General features: G+C 42.6%; 1 protein-coding gene and 1 pseudogene across 1 annotated transcript; both read left to right on the top strand.

Moving 5' to 3' along the window:
• Positions 1–1,598: 1,598 nt before the first annotated feature.
• On the top strand, positions 1,599–11,650 carry LOC123068357 (disease resistance protein PIK6-NP-like; annotated as a pseudogene).
• A 315-nt stretch (positions 11,651–11,965) lies between these two features.
• On the top strand, positions 11,966–13,371 carry LOC123068358 (uncharacterized). Its single transcript, XM_044490932.1, has 2 exons — positions 11,966–12,869; positions 12,984–13,371. Exons 1-2 carry the CDS (start codon positions 11,991–11,993, stop codon positions 13,104–13,106), a joined length of 1,002 nt encoding a protein of 333 aa, XP_044346867.1. The 5' UTR covers positions 11,966–11,990; the 3' UTR covers positions 13,107–13,371.
• The last annotated feature ends 13,852 nt before the right edge of the window (positions 13,372–27,223 follow it).

The following is a 27,223-nucleotide window of genomic DNA, read 5'->3' as shown; positions in this document are numbered from 1 at the left end:
CAAAACTGTTCGTAATGGTCCGCCATCGCCACATGATAAGCACTTTTAACTGTCAGCCTGCCAGATTTCTCCCAAGGCCAAGAAATAAAGTCCTCTCGTTGCCTCATAGAAGTTCTGATTTTGAGGATGGAGTCCACATCCGGCTGCTAAAAGTGTCGTTGTACTAGATCCACCTTCCAGTTACTCCGATCATCTATGAAATCACTTACTATGTTAAGGCGACAGTTTCTCTTGGGAGTAATGGGTGTATATGGCGGTCCACGTGGAATCCATGGATCCCTCCACACGCGAATATCAGCACCATTGCCAACACGCCATAACATGCCTTTCTTCACTAGTTCCAGGCCATACTCTATTCCTTTCCATACTGCCGATGAGTTTCCCGAAAACACTGTATCGACCAAGCTACCATTGGGAAAGTATTTAGCTCGAAGGAGCCTAGCACATAGAGAATCCGGTGTCATCAGGAGACGCCAAGCTTGCTTAGCAAGCAACGCCTGGTTATAAGCCCTCATATCTCTGAAAACGAGACCTCCTTTCGACTTGGGTAAAATTAGCTTATCCCAAGCAGTCCATGCCATTTTCCGCCTGCCATTCTCCACCCCCCCACCAATATTGTCTCATCATTTTTGTTAGATCATCGCACACAAAGAAAGGGAGTTTAAAAATGCTCATGACATAAACTAGGATGGCTTGTGCGACAGACTTGATTAAAACTTCTTTGCTGGCTTGTGATGAATACCTTTCGCTCCAGTCAATTAACCTCTTGCTCAATCTGGATTGCATCTTCTGTTGGAGTAGCTGTTTTACATCTTCGTTTTGTATTGTCTGTTAGAGTTGGCACTTTCTTTAAGATGCAAAAAGCATATTTTTAAAGATGTAATTTTTTAACATCTCCTACTTGCATCTTCAAAATTGGCATCTTCTATTGGAGATGCTTTAAATAGTTTATCTATTCTTTGAGGAAGGCTTCGGCGAAGATTCCCATAGCCACGCCAGTTCACAGGCATACAGTGCAGCCTCATCAAAGCGGCCAGAGACGAAGGCCATCTGACATCTGTTCGCACAGCCACGCCCGTCACATACATGCACTGTAACCTCATGAAAGCGGCCTGGCTTCCTTTCAAGCATGGCAGAACGAACGACGAAATCGACAAAACTGACCAAAGTTGAAAATTCAGCACAAAATGAGCCGTTTATTTTTGAAATCTGGATTAGGGTGCCATGGTCTGTATTATTCTGTAGCAGGCTACGGCGCCATGCAACGTAAACATGGCGTGCTGTGGGTGGGCGCCATGAAAAACTGTCAATTTTGTTCATTTTGTGCTAAACTTTTAACAAAACCATGAAAAAGGATCTCTCAACTTTTTTTTACAAAACCGATTCATTTTGTGCTAAACTTTTAACTGTAGGATAGTTTTGTCCATTTTCACCAGAAGAACTGCCAATTTTTCTTTACTAGGTGAGTAAAGCGGTCCGACTAGGGCAGCAGCAGGCAGCAACACACCACGTTCCTCCATTATGGCCTGACCGGCAGCTTGCTCTGCTCAAGCTCATCGCCATTAATTCCTCCATCAAAGACCACCAACCACTGCTGTGGACGCATCTCACATTCATGCACATACTACAGGGTCTCATTTCTCCTAGTATTGACTAGGCGTCTAGGTAGTAGTAGTACTAGGAGCTCACAGTGTCGCAGCGCTCCTCCATTATTGCCACCTCGCTCTCTGCCCCCAGGCTCAGCACCATTCCTCCATCCAACACAACCAAAACCAACAATGGCGATTGTTTAGCGGCTTCTTCTCGACTCTCGGGAGACCGGAGAAGGGACGGAGATGGCGGGGGTTGGCGCCGGGACGGGGGCGTTGAGCTCCCTCCTCGGCAAGCTCACCACATTGCTCAGCGACGAGTACAAGCTGCTCAAGGGCGTACGCAAGGACATCGCGTTCCTCGAGCGCGAGCTCCGCCGGATGCAGATCTTGGTGAACATCCTGGCGGACATGGAGAAGCTCGACAAGCTGGCCAAGGACTGGAAGGGCACCATGCGGGACCTCAGCTACGACATGGAAGACTGTATCGACCGCTTCATGGTCCGTCTCGGCAAGGGAGACGCCAAGCGTGGGTTCATGAAGAGGACCGTGCGCCGGCTCAACACTATTTTTGCTCGCCATGGCATCGGGACCCAGATCAAGGAGCTCAAGGCCCGTGTTGTGGAGGAGAGCGAGCGGCGGCAGAGGTTAAATCTCGACAACTTTGTTACAAGTACACCGAGGACCGTGGAGATAGATCCCCGGCTAGCCGCGTTCTATGAGGAGGCCGAGGGGTTGGTGGCGATGGATGTCCCCATGAACAAGGTTATGGCCTGGTTGATGGAGGATAGCCTGGAGCTGAAGGTGGTGGCCATTTTTGGAGGTGGGGGGTTGGGGAAGACGACCCTTGCCATGGAGCTAAATCGCAAGATCAAAGGGTACTTTGAGTGCCGAGCTTCTGTGTCAGTGTCGCGCACCCTTGATCTTGAAAGATGTCCTATTTCAAATCGACCCAGATGCATTTAGAGAATGCAAGAACAATGGTTGGGACAAAGAGCAACTTATCCCTGAAATTGCACGGATATTGACAAGAAAGAGGTATGCATGGTTTTAGTTTCTTCATCCATACAAGCATCAATTTCTATAACCAGTAAAATGCCGCAAACAATTTCTTAGATGAAATAAGTCTCTCACTTCCTCACCTAAATAAACTCCCTGGTTGGCATAGACAAAGTGTCACGTATACACAAAAGAGTTAGCTAAATATTACAAGTTCAGTTTTCGCAAAAAATAAAAAATAAAAAAAATTACAAGTTCAGAAAGCAAACACGAAGATTAATATTAAAAATTCACAAATAGAAAGACGAAGTTTCATACACAAAAGAGTTCGCTAAATATTACAAGTGCCACTACTTTCCCGAACACGTACGTATATACTACTAGTACAGAGTAAGTCAAGAAACTACTCTTCTTTGTCAATGTTACCATAAAGCTACACTTTCAAAACTTCAAGCAAAAGTATAATATTTATCAGAAAAAGGAAAACTATTAGAGCATGAGATACAAGACTTGAACAAACTTTATTTACTTCAAAGACAAAATAAATAATCTTTATTTCAGTGTATTTTTGTTATTCTTGTTTGTATGGTTGTACACTTCCGTTTTACAGATTTTATGAGCTATGAGTTTAACATTTACTAAATTGAAGCAAACAACACTACATTATTTTTTATCCATGGGTCAATTAGTTGCTCATGCCAAAAAAAATCATGTCGAGTGACCTGAAGGATTAACTTTTTCTGAATTTTACTATTTCTAGGTGGAATTTCTTGACATATCTAAAAATTGTTGATTTCCATGTTTATGTATCAACATATATAAATCAATAAGTTCTCTTTGAGAATAATGATAATGCCAAATGGATGAAAAGTGGCAGCAGCATTTTCTCCCAGAGGACGTAGTTTCTAATGTTCGCATATTTTTTCTTTAATAAGATATCATAATGCCTAATTACATTGAACAACCATATATTTTGTCTTTCATTAGTTGTTTGTCAGTTAATAGAGTTTCCTTTGATAAAGGTAGAAAACAAGTAAACAATGTAAACTAAAATATACTCCATCCATTCCTAAATATAATGTGTATAGATACAAGCCCACATACCAATGCATGTGTTGGCGATATGTGGCGAGAAAGCCCCAGTTGACTTGTTCCAAGTCCCATGTGCCAATGCGTCAATAAATTAGAAAATTTCCTTGCAAACAAATTAAATTAGAAAATTAGAGGGAAACTAGGCCACCCTCCCGCTATCTGGATGTCACATCTGATGTTTACGAGAGCAAATAAACAAGGGAGGGAGGCTATGTTTTTGATGGGTTGGTTGAGGGCTACTTTCGTTCAGAATTGGGTTAGGCTCAAACTACACACTACAATATGAAATTTCCCTAGAAAACTAATACGCACTATATTTAGGAACGAAGGGAGTATAAGAATCGACAATTAGTGAGTCCATCATGTGTTAACGTAGACCTGCACTGTCACATGCTGTCGAGTGAGTGTGCTTATATGGCATATTCAGACGTGATTGTTTTTCTTTTTTGATAAATGGCACTTTATTAAACTCATAAGTTAGCATCACACTGAGCTTGAACCTGGTTCTGTATAATTAGGATGCACATAGTGATGGATTATGGATGGGCTTAGGCCCATACAAGACACTAATCCCTAGTTAATCTTGAGGTCCATGTATGAGATGGCAGATGGTGGGAAGTTTAGTCCCACCTTGCTAGTGGAGAAGAGTTGAGACCCCTTTATAAGGGTTGCTCTACCACTTGCCATTGGGAGCTTCGGAAGAGGAGTGGTACACGGGCGAGACGCGGGAATGAGCGTGCTAGTATACTTAAGTATCTCTATGAGATGCCGAAAGTGCTATTGTGAGCTCGAGCTCACAGGCACCCTTTGCTACAGTACAAACAAAAAAATATTTAAAAAGTTTAAAAAAATCTGAATTTTTTTGGCAACAAACATTGACATATTTTTCACATGCGTACAAATTTTCATGACAAAATGACATTCATGCAGGTCTCAGCAAAAAAAACAAAATTGATGCTTCAAAATGCTTCCAAAAACAGTTTTTTTGGAGCATGATTTTTTTTTCTGACACCTCCACAAATGTCATTTCATCACGAAAATTGGCACGCATGTAGAAAAAACATCAAAGTTTCTTGACAAAAAAATTCAGATTTTTTTGAATTTTTTTACTATTTTTTCGGATTTTACTGTTCATCCGGGATCACTGGTGCCCGGGATCAATTCCTCCGCGTCCTATGAGATGCATACTTTTTATGCCATGCTTACTGCATATTCGTGGATTAGATTAATCGAGAAAGTGCTAATATTTCCAACACATAGCAGCACAAAAAAAAGGCACAATACAAATATACGTGACAAACTCATAGCAACGCCTAGGCAGTGGAGGGCCGATCCGTCGACCACACTGCCATTCACATGGGATAAACATATCCCTCACGGCATGCTCCAACTGTGTACATAGACCTCCGTAAATAGGATGAAAAGATGACAACAACCGAGCAAATGTGTACACCGGCAAATGACCTACAAAGAAGGAGAATTATTACCATTAAAACTAGATAATTTCTACATAGTCAAATCGACCAAATAACAACAATCACTCCCATCCTAATAAGAATTTTATACTTGTGATCTATTCAACGTAACCAGTTGCCAAATATGTTTGCAACACTACATGGCGGGTACAACTTAGAAGCCACACGGATGACTAATAATCATATAGAATGTGCAAACTTGCACTGCAAACTTAAGTGATTAATTGTCTCATCATGGTGACAAAACCCACACGATGAATTTCCATGCCAATTGCGCTTTCGTAGGTTAACCTTGGTAAGGATTACACCTTTGCAAAGGTGCCACATGATTTATTTTTTTTATTTTTAGCGGCACGTACATTTCCAGGATATTTTTCTATTACTGAGTGGTACGTCTGAGTTAAGGGTGCTCTGTGCATAGAATCCATGAGGATTTACCATTCTTATGTAGATTCCACTGAAATGCGTCAGCCCCTTGCCTCAACTGAACAAAATGCCAACCACCCAATAAGAGTGTTCCATGCTGCAAGCATGGGTCCAACTAAATCTCCCCTCGGACGTCAGATTTGGTGGATATGTCTCCAATACCACTACGATTGTTCACTCTGTGCATTTTAAAACCGAATCGAAAAACCATACCGAAAATAAACCGAACCGAACCGAATTCACGGTTTTTATGGTTTCTGGTTTCAATATGGTATACAATTTTCATACCGTTTTGAATTTTGGTTTTTATGGTATATACCGAAAAACCTAATGGTTAACCGAGTAGATCGAAATAAAAAAAATATTTCTTGAGGCAAACAACGATACAAGTAGTCATTTTTCTTGTATAAGAGTAAAATTTCCTGCAAAGAACATCCATTTTTTCTTGTAACGTAGTAATTTTTCTCTTGCAAAAATGCTAACCATGTCGTCCATAACCTTTCAAGGCATGAATTGAGGCATGCATATATACTTATATAAAGTTATATACCGTTTGTATTTAAAAAGTATGTGTTTGAATTTATAAGTTTGTAAAATATAGTATGTCATTTTCAAATTCGCGTCAACTTTGGTTATTATTGTATATACCGAAACCATACCGAAATATTTGGTATATACCGAAACCGAACCGTATTTTAATATCATACCATATAAACCGAAGTATTAATATCGTACAAACCGGAAAATCGTATAAACCGAACCATGCAAACCGAATAAACCTAACGCACCGATTGAACGATTGTATCACTCTTGTGACAGACAATATTGTAAAGATATGAATATTGTTCTTGGAGACTGGTTTTCCCTGGCCACTTATCCTCCCAAAATTTGATTTCCGAGCCGTTCTTGATAGTAAATGATCCAAAGCAGAAGAAATGTTTCTTCATCGCTACTAGACTAGCCCAAAAGTGCAAGTCCCCTGATTTCCAATATACCCGGGACAATGCCTTTGAGCCTATATACTTTTGCTCAGGAGAATTTGCCAAACTCCATCCTCGATAAGAAGTTTAAAAAGCAATTTACCAAGGAGGGGTGAATTTTTAACCTCTAGATCGCGAATACTAAGACCTCCTGATCTTTTGGACGACGGATAACGTCCCATCTAGCCAGCCTATATTTCTTTTTCTCACTGTCGCCTTGCCAAAAGAATCTCGACTAGCAATAATCCAATCTATGCAGAATTCTTTTTGGTAGTTGGAAGAATGATACTATTTACAATCCATATTACTTGTTACTGAATTAATGAACACCAGTCTCCCGCCGACAGAAAGCAATTTTCCTTGCCAATTGCTTTTCGCCTTTTCTTGAGACACTTCTCCACGTGTTCCCTTTCGGCATTTGTTAGTCTAGATAGCGGCCGCGTTTTGTGCTTCTCCAAAATAAAACATTAACTCTTATGAAACTTAATCGTAAGCCCCAATAACTGCTTGAACGTTGACATAATTAATTTCAAGTTATTATTCTTTTTGAGTATTTAACAAAAAACTACCACAATTCGTGGAACCATGCCGATAAACTACCACTATACAAATCTGTGCGGAAACCTACCATTTCTGTTCTAATCTTTGCCTAAAAACTACCAAGTCAGAAAAGTGGCCGGTTCGACTCGTTTAAGCGTGATTATGACAGGGCTGGCCCACATGTAAGCATTGACATGATAATAATAGCCAACCCCGCTAGATTGACCGTTATGTGACCGTTATGACAGATGGGACCCATGTGTTCACTGGGACATTTCTACAAACACCTTGTATGCGTAGTGTCGCCTGGCCGGCGGTGGGCGAGCTGTCGCCGCACCGCCGAGCAAGCTAGCCGTCGCGCTGGCTGGACTCCGCGTCGCCGGGCGAGCTCGACGGCGACCGCCGCGCTCGAAGCTGGCCTCCGCGCGAGCTTCCATTCCGGGCGGGCTGGCCATGGCTGCGCGCTGGCCTCCGCGACCTGGCCATGGCTGCCGCCGCGCTTGAAGCTGGCATTTGCGCCTCCGGCCGAGCTGTCCTGGGTCGTGGCGGCGGACAGATCCGTGGTCATCTGCGACGACCGCGCGCGCCATGGCCAAGGCCGGGAGTTCTGCGGCTGGTCCTTCCGCCCTTCACGCCCGACTGCATGTTCGGCCGCGATTTTACATCGAGGAAATTGGAGCTTGCTAGCTCGATTCGTCCTAAGTAAAAGTCGATTGGAGCCTGGCTATTAGAGCTAGCTAGATCAATTTGCCTGCCATTGAAAGCCACCCGAGATCTCCGTGGGGAATTTTAGAGGAAGATAGGGAATTTTAGAGGAAGAAGAAAGAACTGATGTGTGGGCCCCACATGTTAACGGTCAAAGTAATGGGGTTGACTTTTTCAGCCCCGACAGGTGGGCCCAACATGTTATAATCACGCTTAAACAATCTGAATCGGCCACTTTTCTGACTTGCTAGTTTTTAGACAAAGATTAAAACAAAAATGGTAGTTTTCTGCACAAATTTGTAAAGTGGTAGTTTGTAGGCACGATTCCACGAATTGTGATAGTTTTTTTGTTAAATACTCTTCTTTTTGAGGTAATGGTCCATAAAGAAACTCGTGGCCTCTGCATATTGAAGGATAAATAGTCCACCATCCACTAGATGTGGGACTACCTCCTCAATTTGACTGCCAATCTTGGTGCGCTCAATCATGATGGCCAACATATCTGCCATCATGCTGATTAATATGTGCAGACGTGATGAACTGTTTAAGAGCTTTATGACAGGCAACTTCTATCTACCATCACGATCACTTCCTATAATCTCTATTAACCGGCGGATATTCTTGTGTACGTTAAAAGTTTAACAAATAGTACATCCCACCCTGCATATGTATATTGTGTATAAGTGCTTATCTCCACCCTGAGTATCGCTCGAGTGTATATATGCTAGCATCCAGATTCTATATAGAGGTAAAGCCCAAGCGATGTGGCACAATCACGTCTATTTTCTAGCTCACGACTAGAGTTAATCATATCTTAGATTGGTTGTTTTGATAGATTGCCTTTGTTATTTCTAGGATTTGATCTCATAACATGTAAATAATATACTATAATACTATACTACACTAGAAGGAATATATAAATTAAAAAGAACCACTCTGAAAGAAAAATGCTCAAATAAGCAACTTTTGATGACACATGTCCTTTGGATCAATAGAATTGCAATTTATGCCAAAACTAGATTCACTCTCTATGGCTTGTCCAGTAGTCGCAAGCAATGCATTTCAAGAAAACATTTGTTTGCGTGAGTGATGCAAACATGAATGAATTGGTTTCCTGTTACTCAAGTCAAAGAAAATTTTGACATACTTGTTGAAGAGTGATATTTTCAACTAGCGATCGGTGTGAAGTGCACACTACAATATTTAGATATTTACTAGATGATGTCTTGACTTCAAAAAATACTTATCCATTATTACAAAGTGATATGCAAATTGGTGGAAAGCATTTATATCGGTGTGAAGTGCACGTTAAAATATTTGGTTATTTACTACTCCCTCCGTCTCATAATATAAGAGCGTTTTTGACATGGGCCGAGGGCGTAGATGATGTCTTAACTTCAAAAAATACTTATCGCAGTTAGATAATTACAAAGTGATATGCAAATTGGTGGAAAGCATTTATATTTGTATTTGAATGTGCTTTTCTGAATAATACATAGTTGATGATATGTTGGTTTTTCCAGACACATCTAGTTATGTGCTTGCAAAAGTAAATGTAAATTTAGTGTGGAACATGATATTTGTGTTTGAGCTTAATACTGAAACTGCAAACAGGTACTTCATTATTATTGATGATGTTTGGAAAGAGGAAGACTGGAAAATTATCAAAGCAGCTTTTACTAACAATTGTAATGGTAGCAGAATAATTGCTACCACACGCATCACCAATGTAGCTAGGTCATGTTGTTCCAACTCTGGTGATCAGCTTTATCAAATGCCAGTTCTGAATGATGTTGATTCTAGGAGATTATTCTTAAAGAGAATTTTCCAACACAACAACCCCTGCCCTCCCAAGCTAAAAACAGTTTCAGACAAGATTTTGAAAAAATGTGGTGGTCTGCCATTGGCTATAATCACAATTGCGAGTTTGCTAGCCAATAAACCTCATAATGCAGATGAATGGGAGAAACTGGAAGATTCCATTGGTAATGGTCTTTCATATGAGAATGATGGTGGTGGAACAGGGATGAAAGATATATTGCTACTTAGTTATTGGGACCTTCCGCACCACCTGAAGACTTGTTTATTATACTTGTGCATATATCCAGAAGACCAGCGTATCAATTGTGCAGATTTGAAATGGAAATGGATTGCGGAAGGATTTATTGCTGCACCATGGGGAAACCTGTGTCAAGAAGCAGAGAACTATTTCAATGAACTTGTCAATAGAAATATGATCCAGCCGGTTGATGTTGGCCGTGATGGCCTTGTACACTATTGCCAGGTTCATGATATGGTCCTTGACCTCATAATATCTCTGTCGGAAGAAGAAAACTTTGCCACTGTTTTGAACAGACGTGTCTGCAATTCTTTGCCAAGCAAGATTCGTCGGCTGTCCATGCAATCTACTGGGAAAGGAAACAAAGGGGCAATCCATGCAGTCACAACAAGCAAGTTGCATGTTCGCTCACTAAATGTGTTTGGAGAAACGGAGCCGGTACCCCCACTTGTGGACTTCCATTCCTTGCGAGTGTTGGATTTTGATAGCTGCAATTGGCTGGAAAAGGAGCACATAAAAAATATTGGAAGTTGTTCCCAGCTTAGGTATTTGCGAATTAGCGGCACACAAATCACTGAGCTTCCTGGAGAAATAGGGAAGCTGCAGTTCTTAGAAACTCTGGATCTGCAGGGCTGTGGTGACCTTATAACACTGCCATCAACGATGGTTCAGCTACAGAAACTGGCGCGCCTACTTATTCACCACCACATTTGGTTGCCTGCCGGTGTGATTGGGAGCCTGCACGCCTTGGAGGAAATATCACATATCTATCGAGTTGACAACCCAGTGAAATTTGCGGAGGAGCTCAGGCACCTAACAAAACTGAGAAAGCTCTCTATGAATTGTTATCCAGATATTTGCAGTGATTATCTAGAAAGATATTTGGAAGTTTTGCAATCATCTCTAAGTGAATTGTGCAAATTCAACCTTCGATATCTTCATACCAGTGAGGAAATAGGAGATTATCTGCTGGGGGGTCGAAGACTCAGGTTCCCACACCTCCATCTTGTAAAATCGGTTTTTACACATGAGACTCGTTTTGAAAGGATTCCCATGGGAATGGCTTCCATAAATGATCTCGTCCATTTAGACATAGAAGTTAAGTGGTTTGATGAGAAAGGTCTCCATCTTCTCATGGGCATGCCTTGTCTGACCCACCTCCAGTTAAGTGTGATCGCTGCAGAGGATTCGACATGGGGACCCTATTTTCCGGGATACGGATTTACACCGGTGACTGTCGGTAGTAACGGATTCAAGTTTCTAAAGGTGTTCTGCTTCACATTGAAGGATTACACAGGAATTGGAATAACATTTGCACCAGGTGCTATGCCAGCACTCGGGAGGCTCCATCTTTGCTGGAAAGCACGGGATGTTATGCACAAAGATCCTGGCGCTGGCATGGGCATCGAGCATCTTTCAGGCCTTGCGCACCTCCAGGTGGTAACTGATTGTTCGTATGCAACTGTGGCCGAGGTGGAGGCTGTGGAGGGAAAAGCGACCCCCTTGCATCCCAACCGCCACACTCTTCAAGTCCATCTCCATAGAAAAAACAAGAAAGGTATGTTCAAGGATGACAAGGAGAGGGACAGGGAGCGGGACCACTACGATTACGTCCAGTATATTGGCAACATGTAAGAGGTAAACATCGCATGCTTAGTTAAAACGCTATTTGTCGGAAGTTGTAATAAGCTATTGCCCGGATCATGTGAGCTATCTTGTCCTTTACTGTGGATCATTTGTTGTCCTGTAAAATATTCCTGGATCATTTTAGCTATTTCCTAAACCCGCAACTGCAGTTTTTCTTTGACCGCTTCTGCTGCTAGTTCACCATCCGGATATGCATAGATATGTCATGCATGAAGAGGCGAGGTTCGGCCACGGTGCTCAAGCAGCTTGTTACCGAAATTGTTGAATGCCTGGACGCTCCCGAACTGAGAAGGATGAAAGCGCAGGGCTGGCAAGGACTTCCATAGCGTGCGCCAGCGGCGAGCGCGCGAGCACGGACGACCTCACGGCATCTCGCGCTGGCAGTGGCAGGAACGACAGCAACAGCTTGAGCCATTCGTCGGACAGGCAAATCTTGTAAGTCATCCATACGAGTAAATCTTGTAAGTCATCCAAACACATGCCCCGTGGGCTTCTCATCCCTCGCTCCCTCGCTCCCCTGCCGCCACCCGCGAGGCGTCGGGGAGGGTTCCCGATCCCGGCCGTCGCACCCCCCTCCTCCTCCCTCCTCCGCCCTCGCCGCCGCCAAGGGGCGCGGCCTGGCGAAGCCCGGTCATCGCCGGCGGCTGCGGGGCTCCTTCGTCCCTCGCCCCGTAGGGTTTGGCGCGGGCCAGATCTAGCGGCTGGGCGCGGCGCTCGATACCGGGCGCGGCGGCGCCCCGGAGCAGGCCGGCGATGGTGGCGTTCGACGGGCGGCGGGCTGCATGGTGGTGGCGTCGGCGGCGGTGCCCCCGGCAGCGCTTCGGTGTCGCGTGTCGCGGTTGACCGGGCCGCGGGCGGCCCTCTCGCCGTGGTGCTTTGGTGGGGGGCGCGGCAGCGGTGGTGGTGGGCTGCCCCCACCCAGTCGGGCCCTCGCGGCTGGGTGGCGGCGCTCGACTCGGGTGGATCCCCCGGTGGCGTCTTCAGGTGGCGTTGGAGGCGGCCCCGCAACCCTCCCTCTTCGGCTTCGGGCGACGGCCGATGCCTCCTGATACTCTGGCCCTTTGAAACGGGGGCGGAACTCGGTTCCGGGAGGAAGTTGGAGCCGACATGGGTGTCGGTCGTAGCCATGGGCCACTTCTCTGCCTTCCCCTTCCACCGATCAATGTGGTCGCGGCTCTCCTCGAGGCAGCTTGGCCGGCGGTGGATCTGGAGGTGGTTGGGGTCGTGGAGGGCAGAGGAAGACAAGGGACCCGTCCAGCCCGATGCCGCCGGCCGCTCAGTGCCAAACTCGCGAGGCAACTCGAGTCAATTCACTCGTGCCGCGTTGACTTGGCCCGGGATGGAGACGTCCCTGCAGGTGTTCTTCAGCAGGGTGGTTTGCAGCTTGTCGTGCTGCCTTCTTGTAGTTATCTATATCAAACTGCAACGGAGCTGGCTTCAGACTTTAAGCTCAAACTGAATGAACCTGCAGGAGATGAGAGCAGAGGGGAGGATCTCATCTCAGACGGTGGAACTACCTCACCTCACAAGTCTGCATCGCTGTCGCCGTCGCCCCGCACGCGCACCCCGCACGCGGATGGATCACTACCTCTAGCATATATAGAGATGATATGGTCTTGGAAGAAGAAGGCGTGATGGAGAGTACCATGGTGCCACGGATCCGTGACGTGGCGCAAAGATGATGCTAGCTACCAAGGCAACCAATGGATGGAACTGGGGGAGGGACGAGGAGGAGGAGGCAGCCAATAAATGTAACGGGAGGAGGCGGAGTGACATTAGGGGGTGCGTTTAATTAAGGTTGCCCGATTCCGATGAGGAGGGATGCGTACGAAACAATTAGTGTAGGAAGGCTCGTTAAGTTTCGGGCTAGTACTAACAAATAAGAAATCAGTTGGTGGTTTCCATTTGTTGTGAATGAATCACGTTCACGTGAGATTAGTTTCCATTTGTTGTGAATGAATCACGTTCATGTGAGATCTCCTCTCCCTTTACATCTTCCTTCTTTTTTTAATTGTTTGGATTGCTTACTCTATATGTCATGTGGTAGATGGTATCACATGAGATTGTTTGGATTGCTTACTCCATATCTATCCTTGCATGCATGCAACACGACCCCGAGAGGACGAATACCATTGCCATGCATTCTAGACCTAATTTACCTACTAATTAACAAGCTTGCTTCATATGACTCCTACCTAGTAAATTTTATTTATAATGCTATTAGTGCATAGATTATAGACAAACTTTAATTGCTTTCTATCTTTTATTCCTATCTATCTGCCTATTCACAACTGCCAGCCAAATAATTGCTTTCTAACAAAGATAACAGATGGAATCTTGAAGATCACAGTTGCTTTTCCACATCAGCATGATAGATGGATAGCTAGGTGTCTATATATTCTTTTCATGCACCAGTTATCATTATATAAACAAACACTGAGTAAATGATTGAGCGAGTTGAAATTCATTCATTCATTCATGGAGTAGCCATTTGATTCATTCATCCAATCCAATCCATTGGCATGCACTGACCAAAATTACAAATCCAAATTTTACAACGATACATATGTATGTAGCAGTAGCACTACCTCTCTGAGACGAGACCTTTCAACATATATCACACCATTCCAACTAAATTTTACAAACACCCGAGACACGACACCCAAGGGAGAAAACAAACATGAAAATGCCTATATGTTATCTTAGGAGATTCGCTCGCCTCGCCCTTCTTGTATTTCAATCCATCTAGACCGAGGGAGTTCTACCTGTTGATTGCTGAGATACGTCGATCAAGCGAGTTCCCCCCGCCTTCAACCAATAGGGCCACCTCCTCGCATGCACATCTGGACAAGTCCCAACCATTTGCTTCCAAGCCATGTCGTATTCAGTCAGATGCATTGGTTGCTCACCATCATCCATCCATTCAATAACACGCAACCTGACGGCCATAGCAACAAGGAGAAAGAATCAGTGACCAGAGCAACTTCACACAAGCTAAATCTTCTATAGTGAGTGATAAAAAAGGAAACTAGAAAATCTCACACAAAGGTTTAGCTGATACTATTATAAGGAGACGGAAAAAACAACAACATGCTTTGATCAGCCAGTCGTTTAAAACAAGAGGGACCCTGCCTTCAATTGTACATAAGCTAGACAAACTAACGATGGAATCCAAAGTGTTGGCAGCATTATCTTTGCCAAGCTGGTGGCATAGCTTTGCCACAAAAGTACTACCAGCATGAACTTCACAAGCAAAATGTTTTATAGTGACTGATTCAGAAAAACACTAGATAATCTAACACCAAGTGCAGGCTTATACTGCCACGAGACGACAAAAAACAACAGCATGCTCTGCTCAGAACCAAAAAGGAGGGAAAATCATCCGTTGAGCTAGGGAAAATCTAGTTTTGCTCTCGAACTAATGTACATCTACGTGGCTCATGTAAATCTAATCAACATTAATATTTCAGAATAAATCCATTGAGCTAGGTGCATTCCTGTTGGCTACTTGGTTGGTTCGTACGTTACATGTTGCATGACCTTGGATAACTCAACGTAGCACCTTCCAGGATCATCCACAACGAGATGCCCTGAAGGTTCACCAGCAAGGAGAGACATTTCTCTCAGGAAATAAACAAAGCCCGACATATATTACATTCCAGCAAACAAGACAATAGTCGTTGTTCCATTTCAGAAAATAAAGAAGTAAGGATAAATGCGACAGCAGGTCACTACATCAACGTCGGGGGTGGGGGAGGAGACTCACCTATGCAAGTTTTAACCGACGCCGGTCATCACCACCGCCGTGGTTGCGGCATGGAGAGCGAAATCACAGAAAGCGCCACTGTTCCCGTACACCTTCGCCGTCATCTTGTATACGATGGGGCCAACCCTCAGGCGGGCCCAGTGCTCGACGAAGTTGCTCATCGATCTCAATCACTGCAGCAAACATACATGTTTTTTTTCCATCAAAGGGCCAACACCATGTATAAGTTCATGTAGTGGTGATTATCATGAAATAAAATGCTTAACCATACCATACTACACAAGTCAGTGAGATGAGAGGTGTGGTGGTGGGTGACAAACTAACTAGCACTAGTGTCTACTAGAAAGCATTTTGTCACCTGCTTATTTTTTACTGGAAACTTAAGGACAAACAATAAACTTTAAGACTCCCAGGTTTAGGTACATTATGTTGAGTTGGCAGGTACTCCCTCCATCCCATAATGTAAGACGTTTTTGACACTATGTCTTACATTATGGGACATAGTAGTAATAAACATTTTGAAGGATCCTAGGTAAGATGCACAGCAGAAAGCTGTCATGTTGCACAAGGTCCAATCATAGCAGCAGTTGGATGCTACAGGAGCTACAACATACATCTCGGCTCAATCTATCAGCACTAGCAAAACTTCAAAAATCCTTGAGATTTGTCAAGCGTGGGACAAAGAATGAATGAAAAGAAAATCAGGGGTGGCCTGTGCTCATGATCCTTGCATAACTAAAACATCATTAACGGCTGGATCAATAACGGGATTAATATTGCTAATGATCGGCGTGATACGGACATGGGTGATGCTAGTGATGTCAAGAAATCAATAAGACGAAATATTTACGCTCCTAATTATTTTCAGTTGAGTGAAGATAATGAGGCAGACAAAGCTTTGGACAGTATTTGTACGCAAGATGATGCTTTACAAAATATGTGGCGTCCTGATCAAGAGAGGATTAAAGCAGAGTCAATAGTTGGTGTTGTGCCAAAATATGAAATACTAGTAGATGCTACAGTATTAGCAAAGGAAGAGAGGAAGTCCCAGGCATGTACGTTTGATCAAGGTGAGCGGGAATTTGGTTGTTTCTTTGGGTTGTCACGTCCAGAACTTGGACCGGCTATGCATGTACAAGAGATATTTTTTAATGAGACTAATCAAAGAATCCTAATTAGCTACTATTTCTCACGATCAAGACCGCCGGAGCAAGATGCGTACGTCAACACGTTTCAATGGTGGAAATTACTTTGCGTGAGAGATATCAGATGGGGGCCACCAAATAAATTGTGTTTAGTTATTTTGGTATTTAATCTGTACTGGTTACCTGCTAAAATAAAGCACGTGATCAGATTTCTTTTTTTAGTTGTTAGGTCGACAGTTAGAGACGTAGAGAAGATTTTGCACGGTCAAACTTCTCAGGCAAGTTAGCTATACTAGTATATATAGTCCTTGAGCGCTCTTGTAAAAGCAGGTTATTTTTGGATAAAATAGACACGATGTGTTTTTAAGGGTAGACACCCGTATCAAGTTTTAGAGGGATCTTTAGAAAACCTCTGTGTTGCGATTTCTTTGTAGAAATTGTTTTTGCGCGTGAGTACCTTCGTCGAGATTGGTTTTCTCGTGCTGGGCCGCAAGGTTCAAACCCTCTACTTCGTGTACATCGCGTGCGCGGGCAAGAGGTTGCTATTGGTGGTGGTGGAGTGTCGTGAAAGATCGGGCCGCAACAATCGATCGGATCTCACTACGAGGTTCGGTCTCACATCAAGTGGTATTCAGAGCAAAGGTTGTTCACGGTACAATTTTCTTCTTCGAGTCACTATTGAAATTTTTTTATCATGAGGAAAGATTGTAGCTCACAAATGATGATGTCGATGGAGAAGGATCCATTGCGTGCCTTGCCTTGGTACCAATGCTTCACGCGTGTGCTCGTCGAGACAGCGAGTTGTGCAACGTTGATAAATTGTTATTCCAGTATGAATTTGGTGAGTCAGACTATGGTTGATGTTTTGAACCTGCCTTTGGCAGAACATCCAGAACCATATGAGCTTTGATGGAAGGATCAGTTTGTCAAGATTGTGCATCGCGTCGAGGTACAGTTCAGTTTATGTGGATATGGTGATCTAGTCATGTGTGATGTGCTTCCTATGCACATGCATACATGTTCGATAATGCTAGGAAAACCATGGACGGATAAAAGACAATTGACATATCATTCTGTTGGAGAATTTTCTTTTGTACGTGGGAAAAAATACATACCACTTGATTCATACACATCGGAGAACCCATGAATTGGAAATAACCAAAAAACTTCTACATAAGTAGAACAAGGACGAAGCTTCGGTTGAAACATTGGCAATTTGCTCTCAACTAAACAAGCAATGTAAATCATTGCCAAGTCGCAAATACATACAACTTCTCAAAGCCACAATCTTTAGCCAATTGAAATCCTACATCACTAGCTAGTACTCCCTCCGTCCCAAAATAAGTGTCTTGAGCTTAGTACAAATTTGCACTAGAGCTAGTATAAAGTTGAGACACTTATTTTGGGACAAAGGGAGTAGCTACTAAACTTTGGAAGAAAATCACATAGTTTAGTAAAGATTAAATCCAGTTAAACATGAAATCAACTAGAAAATCAAAAATCTGTTGAAAATGTATAAGCTTGAATGCTCAAGACTGAAGACTTGCAAATTTATTGCAAACGGAAACTAATTATCACAAGTTGCTCTTTTCCAAAACATATGATGGGAACTTAAATTCAGCATATGAGCAATCGCATATCTTGGTGATGACTAATGAACAAAACAACCCTCTCCACTGGAAATTACAAAGACCACTGGAACTTGTAAAGAGCAATGTGTATTGTCAATCAAACAAGCTATGTTGGATTCTATATTGCCAAACAAGAAAACACCATTCATGTAACTCAGAGAACATTCATATCTAAATAGTACCTCACATTATTCGACAGGATGGTAATGCCTTTGACATGTTAAGGCAAAAGAAGTAGTGCTGCTATTACAAAATTACTATACATACAGGTTGATGTTTTCTCATACCTGTGAAATATATTCTTTACTTCAAACTGATGAATTCATCCAGTGCTCTCTTCACAAGCTCATAAATCATCAAATAGCCCTTCTGGACCATTAATATTCTCCCCCCAGCAAGTACCTGGGTGAAGATATCAAATCAGTAACACACAAAAGTACCATTGAAATAGATAGTATTCTGCAGCTACAGTAAAACAATCCTTCCTGAATGGCTGCAAGTAGTACTACTTCATAGAATCAACTGAGAAAACAAAACCAATGTGTTACAATTCAGGTACACGTTTTTCAGTTCGGAAATAAAGTTTCGTTGTTGGAAAGTGGAACCAAGCTAGCCAATATAATCTGATTCCAATACATTATTTGCAGTTGAGAATACTGGAAGCAAACAAAACAGTGCCAATTTACAGGATACGCACGAAAGAGGAAGGTTCTGATTAACAAACAATTCAAACTGCATATAGGTTTTCAAACGGCCCAAACCCAAATTGGCTCTAATTCTATCAGGTAACTAATATGACTGAACAAAGTGATTCGCATTCAAAATCACATCACCGACCAATGCAATCCAAAATACAATCCACGGCACTGACCACTTTGTCATGCTCGCAGCCGAACACACCAACAGAAGTCCATAGGACAAACAATCATCTGTGCCTCGAGCTCATCAAGTCACAATACAGTAAAACTATCCTTACTGGATGTAGTACCAGCAGTAGTACCAAAAGTCCCCTTCTATTCCTGAGCTCATTTGAGCTCGCGGTGAAGAGTAAATTCCCAAAAAAACAAAAAAATCTGTAATTTTTTGGTGCAACATTCGACAAATGTTCTCAGTGCTTTTTTCATCCCGAAATCACATTTGTGGAAGTCTTGGTACAAAAATCAGCACTCCAAAATGCTTTCAAAAAATAACACTCTGGGAGCATCTTTTTGTTTTTTTACCACGGCTTCCAGAAATGTCCTCTTATAATAATTTTTTGCAAGCACACAAAACATTTGTCAAAGTTTGCAACAACAAAATTCAGAATTTTTCGAGTTTTTTTACTATTTTTTCGATTTTACTGTTCACTAGAGAGCATTTGAGCTTGGGAGTAGATACTCCGCGTCCCAGTAGTATTACAAATGTTTACAAACAAACTAACAAAAAGAATAGATGTATTGCACGTCTACAAACTTTACAAATCTAAAAAGGCCAACAATTTAAGCAGAGTACATCCTGAAGAAAACGCCTTTCATAGGTGAAGTATGAATTCAGCAGGAAGTTTTCTTAACTTGGCATTGCACTTTCAAACAATAAGCCAAAAGGTCACTAGAAGAAGGCTGCATAATAAAGACTCGAATTACCTCCTCAATCCTTGTGTCGTAGGTACTTGTCCGCCCTTGCAACTCCATAGTCAAGGCCCAGGCAGCGAAATCGGGGGCCGGCTAGGTTGGGAGCGACGAGCTTCTAGTGGCCGAGTTAGGCAGCGATGTGGAGCTTCTAAAGGGCAGGAGCTGCCAAACCCATGGGCAGCGAGGAGGAGGGCGGCAACAAAAGCGTGTGGCCTGCAGTCCAGCACGCCTTCCTGACGACGCACCTCTGATTCAGGCTCATCAAGTGTGTTGTATCAAGAGGCCGGAGAAGAAGCACATGAGACAAGCGGAGTAACTGCAGGCAATTAAGTGTGGACATACATATCAATTGTTCTTGGTTGGAGGATGAACAAACAACACCTCCCAGGGTAAGAAAATGACTAGATTTGGTAGATACCTTTGCTTGAGGGCTGGGTCGTGGATCTTGGGCCATATCCCGCGGTTGCTCCAACCAAGTCACAAAGCCTACCTTGCAAGACTCTCTACTTCTCTCGCATCCTAAAAATCAATCAGGTAACTAAGTCATAAAGTCAAAGATCATTGTTCTCTTTTGGTGCAACGACTTGTTAGTTACTGACCTCGTATTCGACAAGGAAATCCCTAACCAGACAAACATCAATGTCCTACTTGCTTTTTTTACATCAATGCCCTGCTTGCTAGTGACATGGGAGTGCATCCTCCGAAGAACACCGTTGGCCACCAGAAAAGAGACACACTGCTCACAGAGCTCCATCTTCTTCTCCTGCGCAATCAAGGGGGACTTGTTCTCTATTTTGTGGGCCAGAGTCGCCTTCTCGAGGTTCAGAATGTCCACCTGCAAGCCAGGAACAAAAAGAGACATTGCTTGTTGAGGCAACTACCATCATCTACCGGTAAAGACAAAACAAGAGAAGGAAATCGACCCACTACTCTAACTCCATGTGCAACAATTAAAACTACAGATACACAGTGGCTTCAACTATGTATCTCAATAGGTTTTAGGAATATATATTAAGAAACCAGAGTATGGATAACTTGCCTGCCTCCTACACCTTTTGAAAGTTAGAAATACAGAACATGTATGTCCAAAATATTGTCAGCATGCCTAAGACCGACCTAACATGGCCACTTTTCCACTGATCAACAAGAAAGAAAACCTCAACTTTACATAGCCGGTGGATGTAACAATATGATGGGAACTTAAATTCAGCATATAAACAATCACATATCTTGATGATGACTATTGTCAACCAAACAAGCAATGTTCGATTCCAAAGAGACCATCAGACCAACCAATTCTATATTGCCAAACATGAAAACACCATTCATGTAACTCAGAAAAGAACATTCATATCTAAAATAGTACCTCACATTATTGTGAGTTTGCGACAGGATGGTAATGCCTTTGACAGGTTAAGGTGAAGGAATTCAAGGAAGTAGTTCTGCTATTACAAATTTACTATACATGCAGGTTAATGTTTTCGCATACCTGTGAAATATATATTCTTTAAGCTTCAAACTGATGAATTCATCCAGTGCTCTCTTCACAAGCTCATAAATCATCAAATGGCCCTTCTGGACCGTTAATCTTCTCCTCCCAGCAAGTTCCTGGGTGAAGATACTAAATCAGAAACACACAAAGGTACCATTGAAATACGTAGTATTCTGCAGCACAAACTGAAGGTATGACCAACATTTGCTACAGTAGAACCATCCTTTCTGAATGACTGAAAGTAGTACTACTTCATACAATCAAACGGATAAAACAAAACCAATGTGATACAACTCAGGTACACGTTTTTCAGTTCAGCAATAAAGTTCCGTAGTTGGAAAATGGAACAAAGCTAACTAATGTAATCTGATTCCAATACATTACTTGTTCCAATACATTATTTGCAGTTGGGAATGCTGGAAGCAAAGAAAACAGTGCCAATTTACGGGCTAAGCACAAAATAGGGAGGTTTCGATTAACCAACAATTCAAACTGCATCTAGGTTTTCAGATAGCCCAAACCCAAATTGGCTCTAATTCAATCAGGTAACTAATATGACTGAACGAAGTGATTCACATTAAAAATCAGATAACTGACCAATGCAATGCAAAATACAGTCCACTGCACTGACCATTGTCATGCGCGCAGCTGAACACACCTAACAGAAGTCCACAGAACAAACAATCATCAGTGCCTCAAGCTCATCAAGTCACAATAAAGGAAAATTATCCTTACTGGATGTAGTAGCAGCAGTAGTACTACAAATTATTACAAACAAACTGATAAAAAGAATAGATGAACTGCACGTCTGCAACCTTTACAAATCTAAAAAGGTCGGCAATTTAAGCAGAGTGCGTCCTAAAGAAAACACCTTATTCCTTGTGTCATAATAAGACAAGAATTACCACCTTATTCCTTGTGTCATAGGTTCGTGTTGTCGACTTGGTACTTGTCCGCCCCTGCAACTCCAGAGTCAAGGCCCAGGCAGCGAAATCAAGGGCCGGATAGGTTGAGAGCCACGAGCTTCTAGCGGCCGAGTCAGGCAGCGAGGCGGAGCTTCTAAAGGGCGATGTCAGAGCTGTGGGCAGCGAGGTGGCAACAAGGGTACGTGGCCTGCAGTCCAGTACGGCTTCCTCGTGTCGCACCTCTGACTCGGGCTCATCAAGTGTGTTGTATCAGTAGGCCGGAGAAGAAGCACACGAGACAAACAGCGTAACTGCAGGCAATTAAGTGTGGATATATATACATATGAATTGTTCTTGGTCGGAGGATGAACATCACCTCCTAGGGTAAGAAAATGACTAGATTTGGTAGATAGATACCTTTGCTTGAGGGCTGGATCGTGGATCTTGGGGCATAACCTATGGTTGCTCCGCTTCTCTCGCAGCCTGAAAATCAATCGGGCGACTAAGTCATAAAATCAAAGATCATTGTTTTCTTTTGGTGCAACAACTTATTAGTTACTGACCTTGTATTCGATGACGAATCATTAACCAGACTGTCACCAATGTGCTGCTTGCCAGTGACATGGGAGTGCATCCTCTCAAGAACATCGTTGGCCAACAGAAAAGACACACTGCTCAAAGAGCTCCATCTTCTTCTCCTGCGCGATCAAGGGGACCTTGTTCTCTATTTGGTGGGTCAGAGCCGCCTTCTCGAGGTTCAGAATGTCCACCTGCAAGCCAGGAACCAAAAAAAACCTTGGTTGTTGAGGCAACTACCATCGTCTATCGGTGAAGACAAGACAAGAGAAGGAAATCAACCCAATACACTCCATGTACAACTATTAAAACTACAGAGTACAGACACTTGGTGGCTTCACTATGTATCTCAATAGGTATATATTAAGAAACCAGAGTACAGATAACTTATCTGCCTCCTACACCTTTTGGAAGTTAGAAATACAGAACACCGTCAATATAAACCAAACATGGCCACTGGCTCACTGCTGTGAGTGTGAATGTGATTGAACCAAACCAACCTTAAGGGAGAATTCTTAGGTGAGTGCCCGTTCTTTATAGCTGTAGCCTCTTGCTTGCTCACAGGTTGGCCCCAATTCGCTCCTTGGATTGCAGTATGGTACTCCACTGATCTCCCATCTGTTACAATACAACAGGGAAGAGTTTGTTACTTGTGGTTCCATCTAGTTGTGCTTCATCATGCTTAAAAAAGTGAATGTTATAAAATGGCCATGGCCGAATTTAAAACAGAGAGCAAGTTGAAGTGCTAAAAGCTCAAATCCCTGAACTAGCAACAGGGAAGAATTTGTTACTCCCTACGTCCCATAATATAAGAGTGTTTTCGACACTAGTGTAGTGTCGAAAACGCTCTTATAATATGGGACGGAAGGAGTACTTGTGTTTTCATATGGTTGTGCTTTCATCGTGCTTACAAAAAATAAATGTTATAAAATGGCCATAACTGAATGAAAACAAACACATTAAAGTGTTAAATTTTTAATCCCCTTAACTAGGTAGAGATGTTCTGAATTTCATAAGGCTTTTATCTTGAATTACAAAGTACAACAGTTTTTTAATTCTCTGCACATGCTAATTTGTTTAAACCAAATTTATCTTGTAGAAAGAGCAGCAAAGGAGCATGTACAATCAAACTAAAGCAGACAAATCCTGGCCGGTAATTCAAACGCTGCAGTATGACGGTGATTGTTCAGACTTATGAGGGGAGGCACCTAACTAGAAGCCACGGTGTTGCCAGTTTAAATTGAAGTTAATGAGTCAGAACTCCAGTAGCTTGCCCCTCTGTATTTTAAAGAGAGGAGACAATACTACAACCCACCAGATCCTTGTGTTTCTAGCTCCAAGTAGTAATCATTAATAACAGAACTCACGGTATTTACCACTATTACATTCAGTTCATGTCCTAGCAATCAACAATACTACTCTATTCCTCGTATTTCTGGTCAATCAACAACCCTAATAATTTTAGATCAAATTCTACCTATTGTACTGGGATTACCTCTATCATTAACACAGTGCAAACGGTACAAAAGATTACCTCTATCATCCGTGTCACATGAAAAAAAAAGATAATTTAACGAACAAATGGATTGTTCCTTTTTCTCTTGTGGGAACCTGATATATCCGCAGTGCTTACTAGAGTTGGGGTCAGGGAGGAGTACCCACACATGCATGTTTAGGGAACATACACTACGGATCCAACTAGTAACCTTCTTGATACTAAACTCTATTTATTCATAAGCAAAAAACTGAACCTTTAAACTTTGTTCCTATGTGTAAGAATCTGCTCTGGGTAGGTGGAAGAACAAATCATATTTGTCCTTCCTCATAACGACCATCTTCATAAACCCAGAAATGTGTATCACGTGGACAATGAACATTTGCAACCTGCAACCTAAGGATGATGCAAATTATGTGAGAAAAGAGCTCTTCTAAGCCACATAGCTTGCCTCTGTAGGTAAAAGAAGTCTTTAAATTGTGGCCATCTAGTCCTAGCTACAGCAGGGCACTTCCATTCATGAATAATAAATACTCCCTCCATAAAGAAATATAAGAGTGTTTACTCTTATATTCCAATAAGGAGGGAGTATTTAATAGAGCGCTCAACAGAACGATAAAACCGTTATGTTTATGGGGAAATCCTAATCTCTCATGAACTGGGTAGTCTTACAAGACATATGGCATTTGCCGTGCCACATGAAAAAATGAAAATTTAACAAATAAACTGATTGTTCCTCTTGTTTTTCTCTTGTGGGAACCTGATATATCCGCAGCCACTACGGATCCAACTAGTAACCTTGTTGATACTACACTATTTATTCTTAAGCGAAAAAAAGGAAGGGATTGATTAAGTGGTTTTGTTTCAGATCAACAACATGTCAAAAATATTACTCTACCAACGGTACAATCCTCGGGTAGGTTGTAGAAAACTCTCATCTGAGAGAGGAAGAACTGAGGAGGGAGAGAGAGAGAGAGGACCTTCTATCGCGTCGGCAATAGCAGGGTTAGAGCAGCCACTCGCATCGTCGTCCTCCTCTCCCAGCTGAAGATTCTCCATGAAAAGCAGATGGGAGTATCATATGGCGTCAACCACATGGCTACATGTATAACGAAAGGAAAGGCAAGTGTGTCAATAGAGCGGAAGCAACTAATGGCCACCACACCCCATAATCTCTCTCTCTCTCTCTCTCTCTCTCTCTCTCTCTCTCTCTCTGTGTGTGTGTGTGTGTGTGTGTGTGTCTCTTCATTTTCTGTTTCTAAAATAAATAGAAAATGGTTGTGAAATCTTAGGCATAGCCGAATGAAAGCAGATTCGCAAAATCACTTGAACTTGCATACACTACACATACAGAGTCCAATTTTTAACATGTTTAGTTACAAAGATGGAAACTGCACTAGTGATTTCACAGCCACCAACGTGAGTTGAGTTGATTTGCTAATTAATGAACGACAAGCACAACAACCATGTAGGAAATGAAAGGTACATGCTACTGCATAGGGTAATTTTCCCGAATACATAATTTATTCAGTCTGAAACTTGATGTGCTGCAAAGGATTGTGCTTATAACATTTGTTCAGGAAGACAAGTAAGTTGGATTGCAGGACCTCTCCTCTTATCCTCTCTGAAGAAATAATTACTTCTTGCAACCGGGTTTAAGGAGACGAGCAGAGGGTAAGGGAAAGAAGAGAAGTGCTTACATTTGTCCATGGCGTCGGAGCAGTGGTGTCGGAGAAGGGGAAAACAGGAGGGATTCATGCCCACCCACCATAGTCGGAGATCCACAGCCGCCATGGTGTGAGCTCAGCGAAGATGGCCGGCTGTCTACACGTGTCGTCAAGGTCAAGGAAGAACCGCCAGTCCTCGAACAGTACAAGGCCATCCAGGAGACGGAGCGGGCGCGTGAGGGCTCGGTAGGTGTCGGAGAGGACCAGCCGGAGGTGAAAATAACTCATGCAAAACATGTCAATGCCTGGTCATAAACAGAAAAACTTATTTTTGTTAAAAAAAACTATCACACCTAGCTTATAAGCTTTCAAGGAAAACAGTCTGGATTTCCCTTCAAAAATGATACTTACTCACAAGCATATTTTTCCTTCGATGTTGTTCTGCCCTTCTTTCTCATAACGACCACCTTCATAAACCCAGAAATGTGTATCACGTGGACTCTGAATATTTGCAACCTGCAAGCAAAGCATGATGCAAATGATGTGAAAAAAGAGCTCTTCTAAGGCACATCGCTTGCCTCTGCAGGTAAAAGAAGTCTTTAAATCGTGGCCATCTAGTCCTAGCTACAGCATGCATGCTCAGGGAACAACTACTACGGATCCAACTAGTAACCTTGTTAATACTGAACTCAATTTATTCTTAAGCAAAAAAAAGGAAGGGCCTGATTAAGTAATTTTGCTTGAGATCAACAACGTGTCCAACAAATTACTCTACCGGCGGTATAACTCTCAGGTAGGTTGCAGCATACTCCCAGCAGCAGATTCTACATGACAAGCAAATGGGAGGTTCATATGGCGTCAAGCACATGGTGGCGTGTATCTCAAAAGGAAAGGCCAGTGTGTCAACATACAGCGGAAGCAACTAATGGCCACCACACTCCATAATCTCTCTCTCTCTGGCTCTTCATTGTTGGTCGGTTTCTAACTAAACAGAACATGATTGTGAAATCTGAGGCATAACAGAAGGAAAGCAGATTCACAAAATCACTTGAACTTGCATACACCACACATACGGAGTCCAATATTTAGTGTTAATATTGATCTTATAAATGTTCAGTTACAAAGATGCAAACTCCAGAATAATCCTTTGCCGCCGGCGTGAGCTGAGTTGAGTTGCTAATTAACCAACGACAAGCACAACGGACATCTAGGAAACGAACTAGTACTGCATAAGGTAAATTTCCCAAATACGTAATTTATTCAGTCTGAAACTTGAGTTGCTGCAAAGGATTGTGCTTGTAACAAGTAAGTTGGATTGCAGGACCTCTCCTCTTCTCCTCTCTGAAGAAATAATTACTTCTTGCGGCCGGGTACAGTAAGCAGGCGGGTTTAAGGAGACGAACAGAGGGTAAGGGAGAGAATAG

This window comes from Triticum aestivum, chromosome 3B, assembly GCF_018294505.1.
Source record: "Triticum aestivum cultivar Chinese Spring chromosome 3B, IWGSC CS RefSeq v2.1, whole genome shotgun sequence".
Lineage (NCBI taxonomy): Eukaryota > Viridiplantae > Streptophyta > Magnoliopsida > Poales > Poaceae > Triticum > Triticum aestivum.
Note: the sequence above shows the minus strand (reverse complement) of the source record. Positions and strands in the feature narration are given on the sequence as shown.

What these genes read in the sequence shown, in the direction of transcription:
- LOC123068358 (XM_044490932.1), top strand. Translation starts at nt 11,991, where the DNA reads ATGCCCCGTGGGCTTCTCATCCCTCGCTCCCTCGCTCCCCTGCCGCCA. An exon ending in GGATGGAGACGTCCCTGCAG is followed by an intron (nt 12,870 to 12,983) that starts GTGTTCTTCAGC and finishes ATGAACCTGCAG; the next exon opens with GAGATGAGAGCAGAGGGGAG.